At 36.5% G+C, this 20682-nt stretch overlaps 3 protein-coding genes and 1 long non-coding RNA gene across 7 annotated transcripts; 2 read left to right on the forward strand and 2 right to left on the reverse strand.

Annotated features, from left to right (window-relative positions):
- Positions 1–65: 65 nt before the first annotated feature.
- Positions 66–4564, forward strand: LOC145203650 (uncharacterized). Of its 4 annotated transcripts, none has more exons than XM_080075911.1 (10): positions 66–1397; positions 1585–1627; positions 1889–1967; positions 2491–2597; positions 2715–2781; positions 2843–2921; positions 3147–3162; positions 3322–3457; positions 4108–4242; positions 4298–4564. In XM_080075911.1, exons 1-10 carry the CDS (start codon positions 1306–1308, stop codon positions 4366–4368), a joined length of 825 nt encoding a protein of 274 aa, XP_079932037.1. In that variant the 5' UTR covers positions 66–1305; the 3' UTR covers positions 4369–4564. The 4 variants fall into 4 exon arrangements, with proteins under 4 accessions (XP_079932037.1, XP_079932038.1, XP_079932039.1 ...); XM_080075912.1 differs by having other exon boundaries at positions 4301–4564; XM_080075913.1 differs by having other exon boundaries at positions 4108–4236.
- Positions 4565–4662: 98 nt separating this feature from the next.
- LOC145203648 (uncharacterized) lies at positions 4663–7702 on the reverse strand. Its single transcript, XM_080075908.1, has 6 exons — positions 7517–7702; positions 7117–7228; positions 6777–6933; positions 5746–5953; positions 5345–5465; positions 4663–4872 (listed from the first exon to the last, which is right to left on the reverse strand). The coding sequence occupies exons 1-6, from the start codon at positions 7632–7634 to the stop codon at positions 4704–4706; spliced, it is 885 nt and encodes a 294-aa protein (XP_079932034.1). The 5' UTR covers positions 7635–7702; the 3' UTR covers positions 4663–4703.
- A 202-nt stretch (positions 7703–7904) lies between these two features.
- Positions 7905–15933, forward strand: LOC145203647 (carbohydrate sulfotransferase 10-like). Its single transcript, XM_080075907.1, has 3 exons — positions 7905–12166; positions 12622–12821; positions 13327–15933. The coding sequence occupies exons 1-3, from the start codon at positions 12065–12067 to the stop codon at positions 14081–14083; spliced, it is 1059 nt and encodes a 352-aa protein (XP_079932033.1). The 5' UTR covers positions 7905–12064; the 3' UTR covers positions 14084–15933.
- On the reverse strand, positions 15036–20184 carry LOC145203651 (uncharacterized). Its single transcript, XR_013853358.1, has 4 exons — positions 20001–20184; positions 17565–17669; positions 16555–16644; positions 15036–15931 (listed from the first exon to the last, which is right to left on the reverse strand). It is a non-coding gene; the product is annotated as an uncharacterized LOC145203651 (long non-coding RNA).
- Positions 20185–20682: the final 498 nt, after the last annotated feature.

The following is a 20682-nucleotide window of genomic DNA, read 5'->3' on the forward strand; positions in this document are numbered from 1 at the left end:
GTGTGTGGTCATTGTCTGCAAAAGCGAGGCTTCAAAAAGCATATTCTCAAACTGTTGTGTAGTTTGCTTAATGTCCTAAAAGTCTTTTTGTCACAAACTGTTTACACTACACGGCTTTGAAATGGGATTTTTAACCAACATCAAAACTTAACAGTCTCATATACTCAACCGACATTTTACAACGAGTTAAAAGCGTTTTACCTATAAACGTAATGAAGTATTATAAGTGCGGCCTCTCATATAGATTTACTAAACACCGAGGCGCTTGCTGTCAGGTAGAAAAGCCCAGCCAAAACGAATAAAATCACGGGAACCACACAAGGACTCACAATTTTTTGTTGGGCTTTAACTCCCGCCAATGAAAGCATTTCGGCGAATGGCAGCGAAAAGCAATTTCCGCTGCAATCGAATCGGTTTAAGCTTACATTTCCACGCTCTGTTTCCCACAAACTGCGGAATTGTTTCCCAACCTCGACAACAATGGCTTTGTTGCAGGGCCGTATGTCAACTGCATTCGCCCGGCTTAGCAAATACTCCTGTTGTACTGTTTCATATATGTCAAACCCCTTTGTAGCTCATTAATCACGTTTATGCTAATCTTGTTGCTACTGTTTCGGCAAGAAATTTGTCGCAATTCGTATTTTAAGTTGACAAGATGCCAAAAGATATTACCAATGCTTAAAAATGGTGTTCCATTAATTTCTTGGTATCATCGGGTAAAAACACCTACCATTTTACGGGAAGTTTGTCAAATATGCGGGTGAATTGTACAAAATAAGTGTTGCAATTCGATCTACACATTGAGTGCTTTTTCACATGTCTGCAACAGCAATCAGCTATTAATGCACACCTTGGCACCTTTTCGTTTGGCATTTCAGAATATGCCTACTGCTCCCCTTACCAGTTAGAGCAGATCTAATAAAATTAAACGATATTTTTGTCTTTCACTGACTCAGATGTGATACAACTTGCAGTAGGGGCCAGTGAATACAAGCGCAACTGTCGTTTTCAATTTTGATTTGTTTGAAAACACGTATTAGATTATGAATCATAAAACAGTCAGCCAATTAGTAGCCTGGTAATTACCTTTAAGTGCGAGTTTGTAAAAAAACAAAGAGTTCTTTGATTTTGTGCCTGTTTTTCACCCAGCAAAATAACACTGCTACTGGCCTTGTAAATTGAGCACGCTTTCCCGCGTTTTCGGATGATTTTCGTTTTGATTGCGTTTTTGCAAAATAATTGGTTCATGTACGTTTTTTATTTTATTTTATTGTTAATTGCAGCTTGTCCGAATGATTTTTAAAGATGTCTTTAATGCCATTTAACAAGACGTACGAAACTAGATATGTGGAATACAAGAGAAATGTGCACAAGTTTAAAATACACATCAGTGAAAGGTTTGTTACGTTTTTCCAAATTTTTAGATTACTGAGTATATTAAACGCAAGTGTGATGAGTAATTTAACATCTTTGTTTAATGGTGTTCCGCCAAAATAAATTTTAGGTGCATATAGTGTAATTAAAAAAAACGTTGTCTTTGGTGAAACTCTTTCAAATTGACAAAATTGTGTTTGATTGTTTCAGAATAAACCTTAAAAACCATGAAAAGTACCAGAATGACATTGAGGTTGGTCAGTCATTGTATTTGTTGTAGAGGCTAATATATAGTATAGCTTAGTTGCCTTGAATTGTTTTTCCTTTTGTCTTATGGCACACAATATTCTTTTTTACTTACTGAAGTTTGTTAGCAATTTGTGCTTTTTCAGAAGTAACGTAACACAATAGCAAGTCAATGCACTATTTGTGATGCTGCTGTTTTACTGCTAACATGTGTATTTTTTTATTTCTGTGCAAAAACCTTCTTGTCTTGAAACGGGTGATTTAAAAGAAAGTGATTATTCTTCTGCTCAATGGTGTACCAGAATCAGTAAATATCATTCATGGTGAAAATGTTCACATTCGATTTGGTAAGTAAAACTTTACTTAGTAACATTATACAGAAATATAAATGGTAGCCTGTTAAACCAGTTTGCAGAACATGACAGTTCCCGACGAGATCTCGTGCGTGCAGGGCCTACTTGTCCCGCGTGCGAGGTGCACAGCCCGTAAGTTCACGTACAAGACCATATTTCAGCAGGCGCAATGCAAGTAAAAAAGGCCAAGATAGGCCAGTTAAACACCTGTGGAGCAAAATTTTCACGTGCAAACCCCAAAAAATGGCGTGCAAAAAATTTTGTTACAAAAAAATCGTGCGTGCACCTGCCACATTCTGCAGTCTGGCTGTTAACCAACAATTCTGGTAGCATTATATACTAAACAATGTATTTCGACATACAAGGTTTTTGTGAGTTTTGTTGTTAAATAAGTATGCACTTTACACAGTTGCATGTTTTGTCTCAGGTAAAATACTGAAAAAACTGGACTTTTCGTACCACGATTAATAATTGCACATGCAATAAACTGTTTCATGCGCTACCTCAACTTTTGCAGATGTTCGCCAATGGGTGTATAGAACCACAATAAAAATAAATGGACGCTTTCTGAATTCCTCAAAACATTCATTTAGGTTATTTGTTGGCCTAAATGATAACAGCGAGGTAATAAGTTTGTATCTTTCTTTATTTTTTTGGTATGTTGTTTTTTGTTTTACTTTTAACTCTTTACATTTAATGAGGAAAAACACTTATATATCGTTTAATCAAGATTTTTTTCAGGCCATTGATTGCAATGAAAGTTTTTTAAATGAATCTGTTACAATTAGTCCAACTTCAGAAATTCAAGGTGAAGAAAAGTTACCACTTAGCATTTTTCTTTGTGTCGATAAGTTTGATCTATTTTGTAGATGTGAACGTTGAAACTGTGACACCTATTATTCCATCATTGAATATTTCAAAATGTGTTGTTGAAGACCCTCAATGCAGGTAATGTAAGAGTTTTAGTTTTTTGTTTTGAATCTGATTAAAAAAACTAGTTTGTTTTAAAATATGTCTGTTATTTATTTATACAATTAATCATTCCTGCTTGTTTTGTGAGCCAAAGTTTTCTTTGTTATTAAGGTCTGCATTTGTTTCAATTTTATTCTGTGTGCAAAAAAAGTCTGAATTATGTTACTCACTTTTTACTGAAATCTATTTTGTTTGTCAAAGGAACAAGAAAAGAGAGGTCAGTTGTGGAACTTGCAATTATATTGATGATTAGCACCAAAAATGAATGGAAATACTTTTGGACGAAACATATATATATTCAATCTTTTCAGCAGCTGATTTGCCAATATTTCTTCTGATATTAATTTTATTTGTTTGTGAGTTTTGTCTGTTTTAGGTTTCAACACAAACAGATGAAGTTTCTCTCGTCTGTGAAAGGTGCAAAAATAAAAACAAATTCTCTATCAAAAAGAAACAAGATATTTGTAATAACTTTGAACCAACAAATCATCAACCGATAATTGGATCTTCAGGTGAAGTTTTAATGAAGTATAAAGTGAAGTTTTTGGGGGCATTAAACTGTTAAGGCCATGTTACTGTTTGTCTGTTGGTTTAGTTTAGTGATGGGATTCAGCCAGTTCGCACTGGTTCTATAGAATCGTATCACGAAATTTTATGAAATCAGCGAACCGGTTAGCATTACTGGTTACTGTCAATGGGCTTTTTGTAACAAAACTGGCTGAAAAATATGACTTTTTTGATAGAACCGACTGACAAAAAATTTGAATCCCACCACTAATTTAGTTAATGATTATTGCAAGGCCGATTCAACAGCACCAGTACACTGCCTTGCATGGGAAGGGCTGTGTAGTTTTGGTGCAGTTGCTTGATTACGTCACAGATTGGAAGACATTTATGAATGCCAAGCCTTTTCCAAACAATGGAACGCATAATGTTTCTTTTAAAAGCAATCTTACTCGTGCTTTACTTCCACAAAATAGCATAGTTTGTTGAACTAATATTTGTTGTTTCTTTAAAAAAGCAGCAGTTACACAGTAGAGTTGTTAAGTTTTATTTTTTAGCTTCTTAATATCAAGTTTTTGTATTGATTGTTGTGTAATTAATAATGATAATAGCTGGGAAGCTGCATCATTTTGCCAATTATATCATTCTTTTTATGCAGGTAGATACTGTTTTTCAACCCCTGTGAAGCCAAGGAGTGCAGCAGAAGAGTTTTTGCCACTTCCAGACCACTCAATTAATGTTACTCCAAAAAGTGTGTTATCATCCAAGGACAATAAAATTGAGTCTGGTAAAGGTATTTTTAAATTGATGTTTATGTGCCAAAACTACTATGATATATTTATCTTTAGCAGGGTTGGAAAATCTACAAGCTGAAAACATGGAAACCATAATGACCAATAGTTCATGCATTTTGCAATAAAAACTTCGATTTCCAAACCCTTTTTATCCTTCATTTTATTTCATATTCATCTAGTAGTTGTGGAGAACTACTGCAATTTGTTTGTTCCATTCTGACTTATTTCAATGTTTCTTTTCTACGTTATGAGTCTTTTCACTTCATGTTGCATTGCAAGCGCTTGACTGATTGCTGTGTAAATATTATTTCATTTCTAAGATTGCTTGCACATTGGAATCAGGCCTTCCAAAAGCAAATATTGTTTCTAAAGGTAAGTACCAAGATTTAATTAATTATAACAGCAACAAATCACAACACAGAATTAAACAACACCATCGACACGCGCCCCAACGTGACTGCTAGTCGAAATGCTCACGTAACAAGGTAAGCAGGTCGCTGATTGGTGGATATCTTTTGCGAATGCACCAATCCTGTTCGCAAAAATGCTTTCTCATCTCTGGGTGCAGAAACCAGGTGTTGAGAAGACCAACAAACTCGATTGCTGGAGTTGTGTCAAACATACGAGCGCTGTACAGAAAGGCATAAAATGGTTTTAGAAAATCCGGTAATTATTCGGATTAAATATATGCTTTGTATAAACTAGTTTGTGACCACAGCGTACACATCAAACATTGGTCTGCGTGTATTCTGGGAGCTTGTGCTCATGTCCAGACGCATGGAAATCTATGCTACGCATCAACTGGTGTCTGGCCATAGCGTGCACATCTAATGTTGCTTATGGTGGTTTTCAGCGTACTCGGGAAGCTTATGCATGTGACCAGACATAAAAATCTTTCTTGCTCTTAAACTAGTTTGTGATCACAGCATACAAATCTAATGCTCCTCTCATTTCGGGAGCTTGTGTGTTACGAACTCACCAACGAAAAACCCGAGGAAATATTCTGTACAAGTGCTTCGTTTCGATAGAGTTCTCAAACAACGAAGTAAGACTTTTACTGTTGACCCAAAAGTCCTGTTATTTGCAAATCACTCGAGTTACCTTAAATACAGCAAATCCAGGCAGTAAGATGCATCCAAGTATCTGAAGCTTGGATTCAGTTGAAACAGACCGCTTGGTAGGCGTTTTATTCGGCTGAAGTCGATACGCAGTTCTCTTAAGGCTGCAAGTACAACCAGTCAAAATTGATAGATTGGCAGAATTTCACAGTAGAGCAGTTGTTCGCAACTTTTGCACATATTTTTACGTAATTGTATAAAATCGGTCATATAAAACGCAACCGCTAATTTTGTTACTGTAGTTAGATAGACTAGCCTACACTTTCTCTTGAATTTCATCATAGTTTTTTTTAATTTTGTGTCGAATTATCTTGTTTTTAGTGTGTATATTTTCTGGGAGATTTTAAGTTATGTTTTTGTAGCAGTTTTAGCTGATAACCATACCTGGGTTGTTTCGAAACAGGTTGGCCGGTATAGAAATAAACGGATTTCCACTTAATGTAACTTTAATCAATCTTGTGTTGTTTGCAAACAAGTTTTCCGGCAAAATTCCAATCGCGTTCCATTTGAAATCCACAAATTCGAGAAGCGGATTTTGTGATAAAAAATCTTCTGGCAAATTTGTGACCTGAGATCTGTCCATTGTTATCACCTGAATAGAAAAGTCTATTTAATCTACTGATGATTTATTTTCTGTGTATGCACTACCAGTTTAGCCTAATATTAACGTATAAACAATAGTGTCTAGCTTACACCCAGTGGTGGGATTCAGCCGGTTCGCACCGGTTCTATAGAACCGTTTCACGAAATTTTATGAGTTCCAGCGAACCGGTTGGCATTACTGGTTACTGTCAATGGGCTTTTTTGTGACAGAGCCAGCTAAAAATAAGACTTTTGTGATAGAACCGCCTGAAAAATATGACTTAGAACCGGCTGACACAAAAATTATATCCCACAACTGACTACATCTTACAAAAATATAGCATGTTGTATTGTTTAGTTTGCCGTGACAAAGAACTTAGCTGTTGTGTTGTAAAGTTATGCCTTATTGTCGACCATAATTTGTCAAATAAGAATCGTGTATAGGCTAAATTATACGTGTTGTCGTGGTTTAGACTGGGGCAATCTATGCTTCACTTGTGGTGTTGCGAAAATGAGGTTCTGCTTATAACACTAATTTTGTCACCTGCCTCCATCTGAACAAACGAATTCGCACGACAGTATGATTTAAAATATTATGGGGCGCAACAGCATTTGCGATGCCGTGCTTTTGTGAAAATGTTTTTTGGCTTCTCTTGACACAAAAAATGAATGAGTTAAAAAAGAAATTTAGCAAATAACAGTCAAATGTTGGATAGCTTTATCGAAAAGCAACAGTTGAAAATCCTTAAAATGGTCCTCAAGCATTTTTTAAAAGGCAAAAAAACTACTGGGATACAAAGATGCGATCATAGAAGACCTCTGCTTATATTTACCTTAATATCTGGCATCAAGGCAATAACGTTATCTCGTATCGACGGGGTCCCGCCAGCGATCGGATTAAATCCAAAATCCACCCACTCGGTGTCACCACGGAGCACGATATGCGAGAACCGACTCAAACGCTTTGCTCTGCACTTTAGCTGTTTCAGACTGCAAGAAAAACAAATTTTAGTAGGTAAACCCATTTTGGTGTTCTATCTCAAACTAATGTTGAGTTTTACGATATTTCTATGTATGAATTAGCTGCGTATATTTGTAGTTGTTGTAAATTAGACAACAATATATTTCGTAAATTCTAAATGCGGATCAGTGCTTATGACTGACAAAACTCACTATAGAGCTCTTCCTTTGTAGCCCTGATATTTGAAGTATCTTGCTTGTGGAGCCCACGCACATGGGGTTGGTGGTCGAGTGTCCGGTTCTATACAATCTTCACCGACCCAACCTGCAAAACCATTTAAGAATCGTTTAGTATCCGCCTTTCCCCATGGTCAACAGCTCTCTGTATATAGCCACTAGACTGCACTTTACGGCCAATTAGTTGCGGAAATACATTTTTTGATTTGTAGAGAACTTCTGGGTAAATTTGGCTATATTACCGCCGCACATCAGGCAATATGTCAAGCTGCTAAGAATTTTCTTTCAATTTCCTGTACAAACTTGAGCTTAAGACTAGAGTTTAATTTTGACGTTATAAACGTTGGAAAACACCTGTCATATTTCAAAACATCACCTCTTGTGCATTCACAAATAGTTAAGTCTTCATTGCACACTCGCTTCTGATAAACCCCTGAAACGGCATTTATAAGACATAAGCCCACCACAAGCGACATAAACGAAAACTGCCTCATTTTCCGACCACCAATGTACACCACATCCAAATAAATGATTTGAAAATGTTTTGCCGCTATCTGCAACTGTTATGTGATCCTGTAAGACGCAGGTACCAACGTTTACTTAGTCTTGTTGACAAACACGGATTTGAGCAAGAAATAGGCCAGTTGTGTTGAGTTGATAAGCGAATGAATGAAGACTTTGTGTTGCTTACAAGTTGTGTTGGGGAGCGATTGTCATACCAGTGGAGTCTTAAGCCATGTTTTTTCGTTTCAGTCTTAAGGCATTTGCGACCTTTATAAGCTATTTGTTTTGCTACCGTGAAAAACAGATGGCTGAATAGAATAAAGCCTGCTATAAAAATTTTGTTTGAATTTATTCTTACTTAACAAACCCTTTGACAGTTGAAACTTAATTAAACCTAATTAGGCCCAAACATATTTTGCAGATTGTATTTGTTGATGCCTGGATTAAAAAAATTTACAAAATGCATTAAGAACCGTATAGACCAGTGGTTCTTAACCGGTGGGAAATTTCCCACTAGTGGGAAATTTAATGTTTTCAGAGGGAAATTATGTGAGTCAGAAGTCACCAAACTCGGGCCCGTGGTTTGAAATTAACCGTTGAAAGTTAATGTAATACAATATTTTCCCCAAAAACATGTAATTAACTTCACCTAGTATTACATGGCGCATAAAATCCAAAAATCGTTTGTTACGTCACAGACATTACTAAAAGTATCAATGACTTTGTTTGTGTTCGCGAATATATGCATTTGATCTGTTGATTGTGATGCAATAAATGACTAATGCAAGCACACAAGATTTTTCAAAATTCCAGACGATTTTACTTTCTCACTAAATCACTATTCAAACTAAATAAGATTGCAGTGTACCGGTCCCGACCAAATCGCTTCACAAAATTATTTCGATTAAAGAATATGTTTTGTTAATGTTGGGCACAAAACATCATTATAAGAATAACAGAGGGGGAAATTCGAACTTGGTGATTTACTTTAGTGGGAAACCACACCGAAAAGGTTAAGAACCGTATAGACCCCGATAAAAATCGTACTGTGCGCTTTCAATACTGCGTAAAACATGTACACAACCTGTAGACACACAACTGGGCTTAAAAAGTGGCATTTACAGCATTATTACAAAGCCCGGGTGATTTACTGACATATTTTTTCAAGCGCATAGTCCTGCCGTATAAAGAAACCAAAGACTGGGAATAATATGTGGTAGAGGTTGCAAGGACTGTATAGAAGCATTTTTCGTGGATGAGAAATTTGGTTTCAGTAAAAAACGTGATCACCTTTTTTAATTATCCGTTCATGTCATGCGTTCTAATTCAATGCTGCGAAGCGGGAAGTTTTGACAAGGTTTAGACAAAGTTTTCCGAGAACCGCTTCTATTGTCTGACTTTGGCATTGGTTTTGGTATGAACGCTATATAGTTTATATCTTATAGATGTTCAAAGCTTGTGTTTAAATTGTTACAATCAAAGAGGTCTAAAAATCTAATTACGCCACCTCTTAGTAAGAAGGTAGCAAATATCAGAAGGCCACTAGTAAGTTACCTGAAAGCCACTGCATATATTTTTTAATGTGTGAGAAAATGAATTTCTGGTCTCATCCGAATTCAAAATATCTACGTGATCACAACGGTTTACAATGTTTTGCGAGTCGTTCTGTATAATACTATTTTAGTTGCAGGAAATATTTTGTAGGTGGGCCTTATACCTGCAAATCCTTGCAGCAAATGTTTTTTGCTCTAAAATGATTCTATGTGAAAACTAGCAGTAGCCGATCAACGTTTTCGTTATTGTTGGCCTATCCTTGGATTAAATCCACCTTCCCAGTAAAAATACCAAACCTTATAATAATATTTGACGCACTCCATAAAATTGTATCGATATCTTGTGAAGAGATTATTGATTTTGCAGGCTGGTGGTAAATTTAAGCCTTTACGGTGTTTAGCAAGAATGAAAGCGATTAATCTATGTATTTTGGGTTTCAAATGTCACTAACGTTTGTTTCACTGTAAAATGTGCATTTAAACCGTTTTTAAAACGTTTTCTCAGTCTTATAGCAGGTACGCTGATCAGGTTGAGGCGTTTGGTATAGAATATAGTGTTTCTTGTTTGTTTGTTTTTTGGACGCAAAAACACACAAAAATCAGCATTAAACCGTAAATTTTAGTGCTGAAACTGTTCCAACAGTGCGTAATCGGGCGGGTTAAAGAAAATTTTAGTTGCAACTGGAGTTAGACTTCAGCATTGCGGTATCTAAGTGCCCCAGTGTTGTTTAAGCGGATTCAAAATTGCGCCCAAACTCAAAAGTACAAGCCCGAACCCTACATTTTAAAAAGGAAGCACAAATTAGGCCCGAAAGTTGATAAAAATTTTGGCACCAAAAAGCCCAGTGTTAAGTAAAAGGCACCAATAAGCCTAGTGTTACCCAGTAAAAACCAATTTTATTTAAACTTTAACCCCAACTCTACCCGAGAAAGCCCTTTACGATTTACTAAGTATCTAACTGTTTGGGTTTCGCACGAAAGAGGAAAATGGAAAGTCAGTCCCACATAGCCATCAAACGTGAACCATGACTACTATTGTGTGCAGCTGGCAGAGCTTTACACGAGCATCAGAGCTTACTGAAGCCTTAAGCGGGCAATTTGTTCAAGCTGGTTTTGTATAGTTGTTCAAAGGGCATATAGTGGTCGGTGAAAACATTAGTTGGTATATGTCTGTTGTACTGATATGTTAGATACAAAACGTTGCTTATGTCTGCGTAGTGAGTGGATATCAGCATTAAACTACAGAATAATGTATTCTTTGTTGATGTTTCAGCAGTGGATAGCCCTGGTATGATTTGCCTATCTATGCTGGACATCTTTACTAAACACCGAAAACATGCAGTTCTTTGAGCAAGGCATAAGGCAGAAAGTGACTGTAGAAAAGTTTTCAAAACTGATAAATGGCAAAGTATGATGAATTCAATTCGATTTTCACAAACCAAACTTTTTGCCTGAGTCAACAAATCGCTTTTATACGTGTAAAACCTTTCGTGCATTTCGTTAATTTGTTTTGTGCTTGGTCGTTACACTGAACTGCCAGGAAAACGTTCTAGTGGTAATAAAGTTCATTATCAGAGTTAAATCGATTAGCAGCTGCTATCAAGAGCGCTGTTCATTGTTTGTGGAACCAATTAACGCCATTTAGCTTGGCTATGAATATCACAGTACATCCTGCTGAATGGTGATTTACTTTTGATTGTATGTTTTGTATTTGTCAGTGTACGTAATCTTGCAATTTTTAACCAGCAGAAAACTTCCTAAATTATGAGCGGGTTCAAAATTGGTGGAAACTTAAGAAAACAAAACATTTCTGAAAAGTGATGCATGTCGTAATACGTGTGAACAAACAACTTAGTATTTTAACGTGTTTTTTAGAATACCTTGTTAAAATGGATTATTTGTTACATGTTCTGTATTCTTAAGCCAACTATTATGTTTGATAATCGCCTGAGTACAGCAGCTCTCCTTTCTGATGCGGTTTCTCGGTAAAGTCGTAAAAATATGAAACTTTAGTAGTTCGACGTGGCGCCAGCAAACGCTAACCCGGAAACAAATATTGGTTTTCGATTATTCATTAATACAACATAAGTTTCTTACTGTACATAGTGTACCTTCGACAGCTGTTAAAAGATATGCCATATACTTAACCAATGATATGGTTGAACAAAAACACATCTATCAGAGAGCTTGCGATGAGGTGTATAGTAATTTTGACCAGACTTTCGGGTCGGGTTCGGGCTAAGTTTAAATATTACGGACTAAACACTTTTGGGTTGTGTTTTCGACTTTCCGGTCTGCCTAAAAGTACAAGCCCGAAAGGAGTTTAAACATTTCCTGTTGTTATCGTCCATGCAGAAAAGTGTGAAGATTGTGATTAAACTATTTAAAGTATGTGTCTAGTATTCTAAAACAAGTTATGACAGAAGGTATGAGACTTAGTTGAAGTTTTGTTGAAGGACCAGTTGGTAAACATATAAAGTTTACTGACAAACCTGTAGATGTTCTTAGGTGCTCGTTACCTGGAAAAACTGAGTAAATATATGTTTAATACTTGTCGTATGTGAGGAACAGCAAAGTAATATGCCTCTGTTTCGCAGTTTTTCCACCGCAGATTAGATTTTTGTAGTCTGTGCCTGGCCATATGTGAGTGCTTATGAGATTGACTTGATTCGGTAAAAAGCCTTCAATGGGCCTGGCTTTCTATGAAGATTAAATATAGCACGAATTTCAGTTGAAATTTTGAAACGAACTTTATCACAGACGTATTTTACACACAGGATTAGACACGAATGATATACAGTGTAAACATGGTATAAGTGATCTACCTTACAAGATAATGTATTTGACATAAGAGTAAGCTTTGTGAAATGTTGTGTCCAAGAAGACTCTTTGTTTCTGTTACCTTGGTGATGATGGTGGTCGCCAACTTATATGTTCTCCATCTTATGCTCACAACTACCAGATCGGGGGTGAGTGTGACAAGCGGGTTGACGAACCAGCTTTATGCAGTGACCCAAGATAATTGTTTGCTTGTTTCTAAACGAAACAGTTAGAATTACGAGGCAGGCAACGGTAAATGAGACTCGACTTTCGAAGGGCTAACTGCTTACCCTGTGAGCCTGTGTAGCTCAGTTGGTATAAAGCGCTCCCCGGTAAGACTCCTGTCGTGGGCTCGATTTCCACCGTAGGCCTACACCTTGTCATGTGGGAATGCTTGGTTGCCGACTTGATTCGGTATAACGGCTTCAATCAAGCTGTCGTACTGTGATTTACTTTAAAAAAAGCTTTCAGCCGAATCGGTTCAAACAAATAAATACGGTTGGCTAAACTATTCTGTTTCTTTTAGGCCTATTTAATGGGTGGGCAACATTCTCAATGAAAACCTATTCTACTAGTACTAATCAACCAATCAAATTGTTGGTAGGTATCACGTGGTTTCGGTGATTACAACTACGTCAAAGGGGACTTTCCCATTCTGTCTGGCATAATTTCTCACATCAAGGCAGAACCCGAACGTCCAGCTCGATACGAAACAGCGACAACGCTTCACAAGCGTTTGGAAGCCCTACGTCATGAGTGTGACTTTAGAAATATGTCAAAACCGCTGGATTTCAAAAACTTACCGTGAGTATCTTGCAAGATTTGTGTCCAAACGACTCGAATACTCAAGCTTAGCGTGTGTTTTCTGTTGCTCTATTACCGAAAAAAACTTCCATATGATCAGAACAACAGTGTTATTAATGAATAAAAAAGCATGAACAGCATGAGTAAACGATCTTGATTTAATTTGACTAAGAAACTGATGATGCTAGTTTGGTGAAATAAGTCCTGATTATGTTTTTACCAAGTGCTTAGCGTCGAATAGTTCTATGACTGTCTTTCTAAATATGTCAACTTGTTAGTCTACATTCATGACTGCGCTAGTATTAATCAATTTGAAAGATAAGACCTAAAATGTCGAACAGTATCGTTGTTTAAATCCAACGTCTTCCGTTTATGCATTTGTCAAATGCGGTTGCTTTTGTTAAGAAGGAAATGAAAAATTTGCTATATATTCTGTGATGCAATTATCTTTTCATTGGTATTTTCGTGATAATACAGTTCTCAACTAAAGTGATTTACTCTGTAGGAGATTTAGCTGGCCTTGGATCTACGTGTCACGTAAATATAAGCTGCTCTACTGCCAAATACCAAAAGTTGGGACCACGAACTGGCTGAAAATCTTCGCCAAGTTGCAAATGAAAGTGGATCCTGAAAGCAAGGTTGAGGAAATTAACAACGCCCACAATATTAAGCTTGAACTTCTCTCCTACCTTCGCCCTGCAGAACGAGACGAAGTTCTAAGGGACTATACCAAGTTTTTAGTGGTGCGGGATCCGTTTGAACGCGTTCTTTCGGCGTTTAAAGACAAACTTGAATGGCGACGCGAGCTTAAAGGTCCAATGTTTCGAAAACTAGCCTCAACCATTGTTGATCGTTACCGCAAAAAAGGCAATTTAACAAATGATGGTTTTAACCGGATTACCAAAGTGCCACGGTTTGAAGAATTTTTACGATTTGTCGTGGACCCTTCAAGCACTGATGTTGAAATGCATTACTCCGAGCCAAGGCACTGGTTGCCCCAACACAAGCTATGTTACCCTTGCAATATAGACTACGATTACTTACTTCGTATAGACAATATTAGCGACGAAGCTGATTTCTTATTAAACGAGGTTGGAATACCGGATAAGGTACGATATCCAAACAGCACATCCAAGTCTCCGTACAATGAAATGCTACCCGCTTATTTTTCTAATGTAAGTCCAGATGTGGTAAACGCATTATATCATTACTATGAATTGGATTACCGACTTTTTGGATTTGACGTCCCCCCGCAGTTTTAACTAATATGAAGACACCACTATTGTGTTTGCAATACGTAAACATTAGGCACAAAGTAAATGAAAATTGAAAATTGTTTTTGAGAATATGTGTACGTATTGTTCCATTTAGGTGTGCTGCCTGTTCTAAACAGGACTCTTATGCCTTAAAGTTTCTTTGCTATGGGCATATTGTTTTCAGTAGTTTACGGCAGGATTTTGCTGAAATTTTTAGAATTCCAAGTCAATCAAATCTTGTTTACTCTTTAAAATGACGTTTTGGAGTGAATGTAATTTAATGCTTTCAAAAATATATTTTTAAACTAAATGATTTTGGTGCCTACAAAGTCAACAAAGCCCTGTGATAATTTCGCTAGCTTAGGCTTATTTGCACAACCTGTTTTCACTTAACTTGTATCGTTTTATTCGGTAGAGCTACTAACACTGAGCATAGGCATTCTTACCATAAACCCAAATTGCTGTAACAGCACCATAAACGCCTATGCTCCGTTGCGCCACCTACCAGAAGTTCTCAGACCGGCCCAAAGCCTATGCTCAACGTTAGTAGCTCTACCGTTTTATTCCCAACGCTACAACATAAGAACCCACATCAGACAAGTGGACGTTTTATAATAAAAATAATGCATTAAAAAAAACTGAGTCCTTAACCTTAAAACTTAGTCTTTAACTCAATCCCAGAGTAAAACCTTACTCGCGCCAATTCTCTTTACGTATTTCCAAACTTTTCTGATGTGAGTTATTGTGCTAGTATATAGTTCTACCCAAAGTAGCTCACATTTCAGTACTTTTACGTATACCAGTGCCTTCAATTCTTTGCACTACCCACGTTTACATGATATTTTTGAATGCGGTGATTTTCGGCATTATTTGGTCCACACTGTTCAGTATGTTGCTGGACTTTACTGTTTCTTCACCAATTATGCTTGGTTGCTAATCCTGCTCAGAAGATATTCAATCGTTTGGCGATAAAATGTACTTTGCGAGAATAGAGAAATACAAGATACAATGATAGTAATAGATTTCGATCTAAACATGTGATAACCTATTTAAGAAAACCCAGATAGTTTACGCACAAAATATTAAGAAAGATCATAAATAGAAGATTTTGGTCAATGAAATTAAGTTTCGTTTTATTGCCTACTAAATCTCAAACAGTAGTCTATTATCACGAAAATATTACTGTTAATTGCCTAATCTGGTTAATTGCAAGGAAGATGGGAGTTGCTTTTAAGCGGAATATAGTCATATATATAGTACTAGTTTATGTTTGATATGCGTTAAGCACCTCGGTTGTATCATTCCACAAACACCAGGTCAACATGCACAATCTCTAGATTTTACTTTTACAATTAATTTTAACCATATTCAAATTTTAAAACGGTTGCCTTGCGTTAAACGTCTACGGGTTCAAATGTCAAAGTCCCAAAGGCCACTTGAATTCCTTATTTTTTTGCGTTATTCATACACAATACACCAACGGCAGTTCTCTTTCAAACTCTTGTAACAGAAAAACTAAAATACATACATCGAAAGCCGAAATAGTTATGAAATTCACGCTTGAAGCGTACAGATGCGAATCCATGTAGTTTTTGTTTTTTTCAGTCGAAACACTCAAACAATTTTTCACCCAAAACACAAAATACAAAAATTTCAAACATTATTCAAAGAAATAAAAGTCCCGCAATCCGTGCGCCGCTAGGTGGAGCTACATAGCCGCACTTCTTTGGGGCGCTGCGCTCCGCTCATCCAATGTTATAAAATCGAAATCCGGTGGAATAAAAATTTTCGGAAACTATTTCTATTCTTCCTCTTCTTCTTCAACTACAGCTGTTTTTTCGAATCTCGAAGATTCTGTTTAATGCAAAACATAACTTTAATGAACATTGAAAAAGTTTAGACAAAAATTTTTTTTTTACAAGAAACAAGTTTTGGTTCTTGGTTTTAAACAGAATTTTCGGGCATTGTGTTGTCTATTGGTTATTCAGAAACAAAGCAGCTACATTATTGTGGACGTACAACATAATGAAATTATCGTCTGGAACAAACTGTACTACATATCAGTAGTTTTAATCTGTTTGTACTACCCTAAATGGTATATATGACTTGTTTAGGGTTTATACTCATTTTTGCAAAATGGTGCTAAAATTTATATGGTTATTCTAAGTGGTAATGTTAATAAAGGGTTTAAGAACCACTACTATATATTTCAATGGTCTCCGGCTCTTTCATGTTAATCAAGCTTCATTATAAATGCATAACGCGTTTTGTTGATTTTTCTTTTCTCTCCGCAGCCTCATTCTTAAAGGTCAGGTGTGTTAAACACGTGCATGTTTAATTCACACAAACAAAGTGACCTTGAATAAAACATGAGAGCTTTCTAGCTTCCGAGCTAATTAGGTTCAACCCAACTTGGCCTAACCGAGTCTACTTCAGCATATTAACGTCATTTGGTATAAAATATTTTTGACACTCACCTTTAAAAATCGGCACGTCAAGTCTTAAAGGTGTGTCCTGACGATGTAAAACTTTCTTCGGGTTAGTTTGTTTTCCATTTTTTTGTGTTCCTACATGAAACGTGAGATTGGTTTAAAATATTGTTTACAATGATACGGGTGAGGATTTTTTGAGCTTGCGGTAAAGGTTGTTTGTAAAATGGGTGTTAGTTTGCAAAATCTTTCGTCACCACGTTAAACGCCAACAGACCATTCGGTCAGCGACATAGCCACAAGAATTTTGTAAAGTGGCTTAACAAATTTTTTTGGGAAGAAAAACTTGTTGTGACATTTTTCAGGTCGGTTTGAAACACTGAATTATATCACCAGTATTAAGATATTTTGATTATTTTTTGGGTAAGGGTTATGGCCCCGTAGTTACAGTTATTAAAGTTTCAAAACCTGCGCTTCTTAACAGTAGTGCGAATCTTTGGCTTTTAGTGTAACTACGCTGTGGCTCCTTATGTACCATACAACCTTTTTACAGAGATGTGATTCTTACTATTATTACGCGATGAAAAGTAATGCAAACAGTTGCCCGTCGAGTAAAGAAAGTAACGTAGGTTTAAATTCAGTTTGACATTCACGATGTTGCAAACCGAATTAGACAACGATACAATTTTGTTTTTATCCATGTAAGCAGTAGTCCGGCAATATTACAAAAAAAATTAACGCAGACACGTTCTAACGTTGTCATTGTCAAGCTCACTTAAGTACACCTGGTCCAAAGGTTTTCAAACGCGTATATATATTGATTGTGTTAATTGTGTTTTAAAGCAGTTACGCTTTTAACAATCTTTGGGGACATTTTAAACATGGTCAATCTATTTTTGAGGTCTAGTTGCAGTTCTGTCCATTAAAAATCTCGAACGAAATGTTGTAAGACCATTCTCTCTTGTGGGATGTTTTGAAATTTCAAATTGCAACACATAGTACTGTATATGAGGTATTTGCTTTAATGTGCATTTAAAGCTCATTTGTTAAGGTTTTACCGTTCGGGCTTGGACGAAGCTGGAAACGTTTTCTTTCTGCCATTTGAAGCTTGCTTACGGAATCTTCTTGTAGACTCAAACCATTGCCGTACTTGGTCGTTTGAGCTGCACAAAAAGAAATTTATTTACATTAGGGATCAAACGTTTAAGCCAGACTAATTAGTTTGTTGGGTCACCAGGCATCTGAACAACACCACAAACAAACGTAGAAATAAAGGTATGCAAAACATGATCGATAAATTTAGGTCTTCATATTTATGCAATTCTGAAATCGTTTAATCCTTTTTAGCACAAGACTTGTGTTTGGAAATTCCTGTTAGTTCAATGCACTTCACTCCATTGTTGATAGCCATTGAACAGAGTCAGACTCTTTCAAAACAGCAAAGGTTTACAACACACAAGTAAGCTATAACACAGTGCAAACACAACTTCGAGTCAAACCGCTGCATACTCATGTCATGTTTTCATGCAACAAGATTTCTGACAAGCCATTTTGAATCGGGGCAGTTGGTGGGGTTGGGAGGACCGTAATATGACGTATCATACGTTGTCTCCTAATAAGGACGCTATTGCAACAAGGCGCTTCCCAACGTTATCGTGACATGGGTTTGTGGTGTTTAAACACGATATGATAGCATGGATTTTCTAGGGGAGTGTAGCAAGTCAACCTCCCATTGACACGAGAAAAAGCAAGTACAGAACACTAACAACGCACCAGAAATGAACGGTTATTCCCAATTTATTTAGGTCCACGAAACATAACTAAAAAATGTTGGGCAAACTTCTTGAATGTTGCACTCCTGAACTAGAGCAGCGGGGAGGAATTTTAAAACTTGAGGGAAGGAACTTACTTTAATTTTTACGTGTGCTTTAAAAATAGACACTTAAGCTCTGGGAATATAACCTGTGAAGTTGATAGAAGATCCAATTTTAAATGATCTTTGTATGGTTTAGAAACTATGTATTTTATTAGGGAGGAATGAAAATGTTTTTAATTGGTAAAGGAGGAATTCGTCGAAAAAGGTTGGGAACCACTGAACTAGAGTGTTTTATTTATTAGTGTTATAAATATTTTAAAGCCATGTTGTGTAGAAGTCTATGTTATGGTTTCATATCCATTCTTCGCATTGCATAGGTAACGCCTATTTATCCCAAAACCGGGATTTTGAGGTCAATCATAGGTCTTAGATCGTTAAATTCACCTTTTTACTTTTTGCTGATGCAAATGCCAACCACATTGCTTTTTTTCCCTACATGATGTATGCGGTTTCAATTGTTACATTTAAGATCTAATTTTACCAGCAGACTGAGAGACATAGTGACATTGACACAGTGACATTTTCTCAGACATAACAAATCATGGGATTTACATTAATCTTACAGAAACTAGGTTTGCAAAATTATTTTTCCATATTAAAGGTCATTGAAATGTCAGCTTTAACGTAGACCTTTATTCAAATTTGATTCTAAACGTTATATGACCTCAAGTATAATTGATTTTATAAACCACCGTTCGCGTAAAACATGTTTAAAACTCTTGTAGATGTCAAAAAAACAAGGACTGATTTAATTTGCAGCAATTATTCAATCGGGTTTTAAATGTTAAAACCACAAACCATATAATGTTAAAACCACAACCAGCGATATAACATGATGTTGACATTAGTAGCAACAGATATTGAAAATGTCGTCGTATCTATTGTTGCAACAAAGCGCTTGCCAGTCATATACCGAGCATATGTAGTAATATACTGCTTTGTGTGTCATAGTTCATTATATAATTTTCGCAATTCATAGCCAACATTAAACGGTTTAAATTTAAACTTTAAAGCTTAACTACCAACAAAAGTTTCATCAAATAAAGAATACATTGCAGTCATTTCACAAGTCAAACTTTCGGGCAAAGTTTTTATCATGACTATTTGTTAGGCAATTCTGTGTTTGGTTAAGCCACCTTTTAATGACATGTTTTCTTTTACACATACGATTTTTTGCGTGTTAGATTGGATGAGTAAGCCGAGTTTTTCGGGTCGTGTTTGGGTTAAGTTTAAGTTGAAAGAAGAGCTCGAAGAAATCTGCACAACTGGTCGAATTGACGGCAAACGATCTCCTGGACGACAGAGAACAAATTTCTTCTCCTGGATGCTCAGGGCAACGAGAAGAAATGCTTATAATCTAGTTAAAGCTTTGAAGATGCGAGAGGAAGAAGCTCTCTTGGCTGAAACCAACGCTAAAATTTTAGCACGGCATCCTGATTGATTGATTGAATCAAACGGACGGGCCTGGCTTTATACTCGGCCTCATTTGCACCGCAATTTTCACCAACTTTCAGGCCTTATTCAGGCTTCGTTTTCAGCAAAAAAATTGTGGTTTAATTAGGATTTCTGCTATAAATATCACACAAAGGAAGAAAAATTTTTAACATTCACAACTCACCAGTCGAAGTAACATCTGCCATATTCAATGTTCGGACGAATGTTTTTCAAATAGGAAAGGTAAAATTTCTTCGTACAACGTTGTTCACACTTACTTGACAACACAAATAGATACACTTATATTGCTTTCACAAGTATACAAGAAAAAGCTTACACTTTAAAGATGGCTCTGAAACACACAAAGAATATGTGGTTACAGAAATAAAATGTCGTGAACCAATGAAAATCATCGGTTGTGTCACGTGTCACGCACATGGCCCTTGACAGACCTCCTAAAGACTTTAGTTTATCTTAACAACCACTTTGGTTGCTGATCGACGGTCCTATTTGTAACCTGGACTTGTTAAATGACCAAGGTTTTGGTGTCCTCGAACTAGCGGTTTTGCTGGAATAAGTTGTGCTTTAGTTCCTAAATTGTGGCAGTATTGCGCTTGCTTTAGTTTCAAGCTCGTACCAAGGGTTGGATTGCTCTGATTTGGCCAAACGTGTTTGGGATGGCAAACGCAACGTTACATTTGTTGTTCCATTTGCAACAACAGTTATTTAGTAATTTGATGCCGCAAGACGGTAAAAAAACTTAATTCTTTCAAATGGTGGTGTGTGTTTTTTGCATTTTTTGCTCTTATCCCGCTTTTTATTTTGTTTTTAGACACTGATGATGCTTTTTATAGCGAAATGCATTT

Source organism: Phallusia mammillata, chromosome 8 (assembly GCF_965637545.1).
Source record: "Phallusia mammillata chromosome 8, kaPhaMamm4.hap1.1, whole genome shotgun sequence".
NCBI classification, from domain to species: Eukaryota; Metazoa; Chordata; class Ascidiacea; order Phlebobranchia; family Ascidiidae; genus Phallusia; species Phallusia mammillata.

Coding starts and splice junctions, on each gene's coding strand:
- LOC145203650 (XM_080075911.1), top strand. CDS start 1,306: ATGTCTTTAATGCCATTTAACAAGACGTACGAAACTAGATATGTGGAA. Junction 1,398..1,584: donor AAAATACACATCAGTGAAAG/GTTTGTTACGTT, acceptor TGATTGTTTCAG/AATAAACCTTAAAAACCATG. Junction 4,243..4,297: donor TAAAATTGAGTCTGGTAAAG/GTATTTTTAAAT, acceptor ATTTATCTTTAG/CAGGGTTGGAAAATCTACAA.
- LOC145203648 (XM_080075908.1), bottom strand. CDS start 7,634: ATGAGGCAGTTTTCGTTTATGTCGCTTGTGGTGGGCTTATGTCTTATA. Junction 6,934..7,116: donor TACAAAGGAAGAGCTCTATA/GTGAGTTTTGTC, acceptor TTTTTCTTGCAG/TCTGAAACAGCTAAAGTGCA. Junction 5,954..6,776: donor CCTTGATGCCAGATATTAAG/GTAAATATAAGC, acceptor TTTTCTATTCAG/GTGATAACAATGGACAGATC.
- LOC145203647 (XM_080075907.1), top strand. CDS start 12,065: ATGTTGTGTCCAAGAAGACTCTTTGTTTCTGTTACCTTGGTGATGATG. Junction 12,167..12,621: donor TCACAACTACCAGATCGGGG/GTGAGTGTGACA, acceptor AATTGTTGGTAG/GTATCACGTGGTTTCGGTGA. Junction 12,822..13,326: donor CTGGATTTCAAAAACTTACC/GTGAGTATCTTG, acceptor TTTACTCTGTAG/GAGATTTAGCTGGCCTTGGA.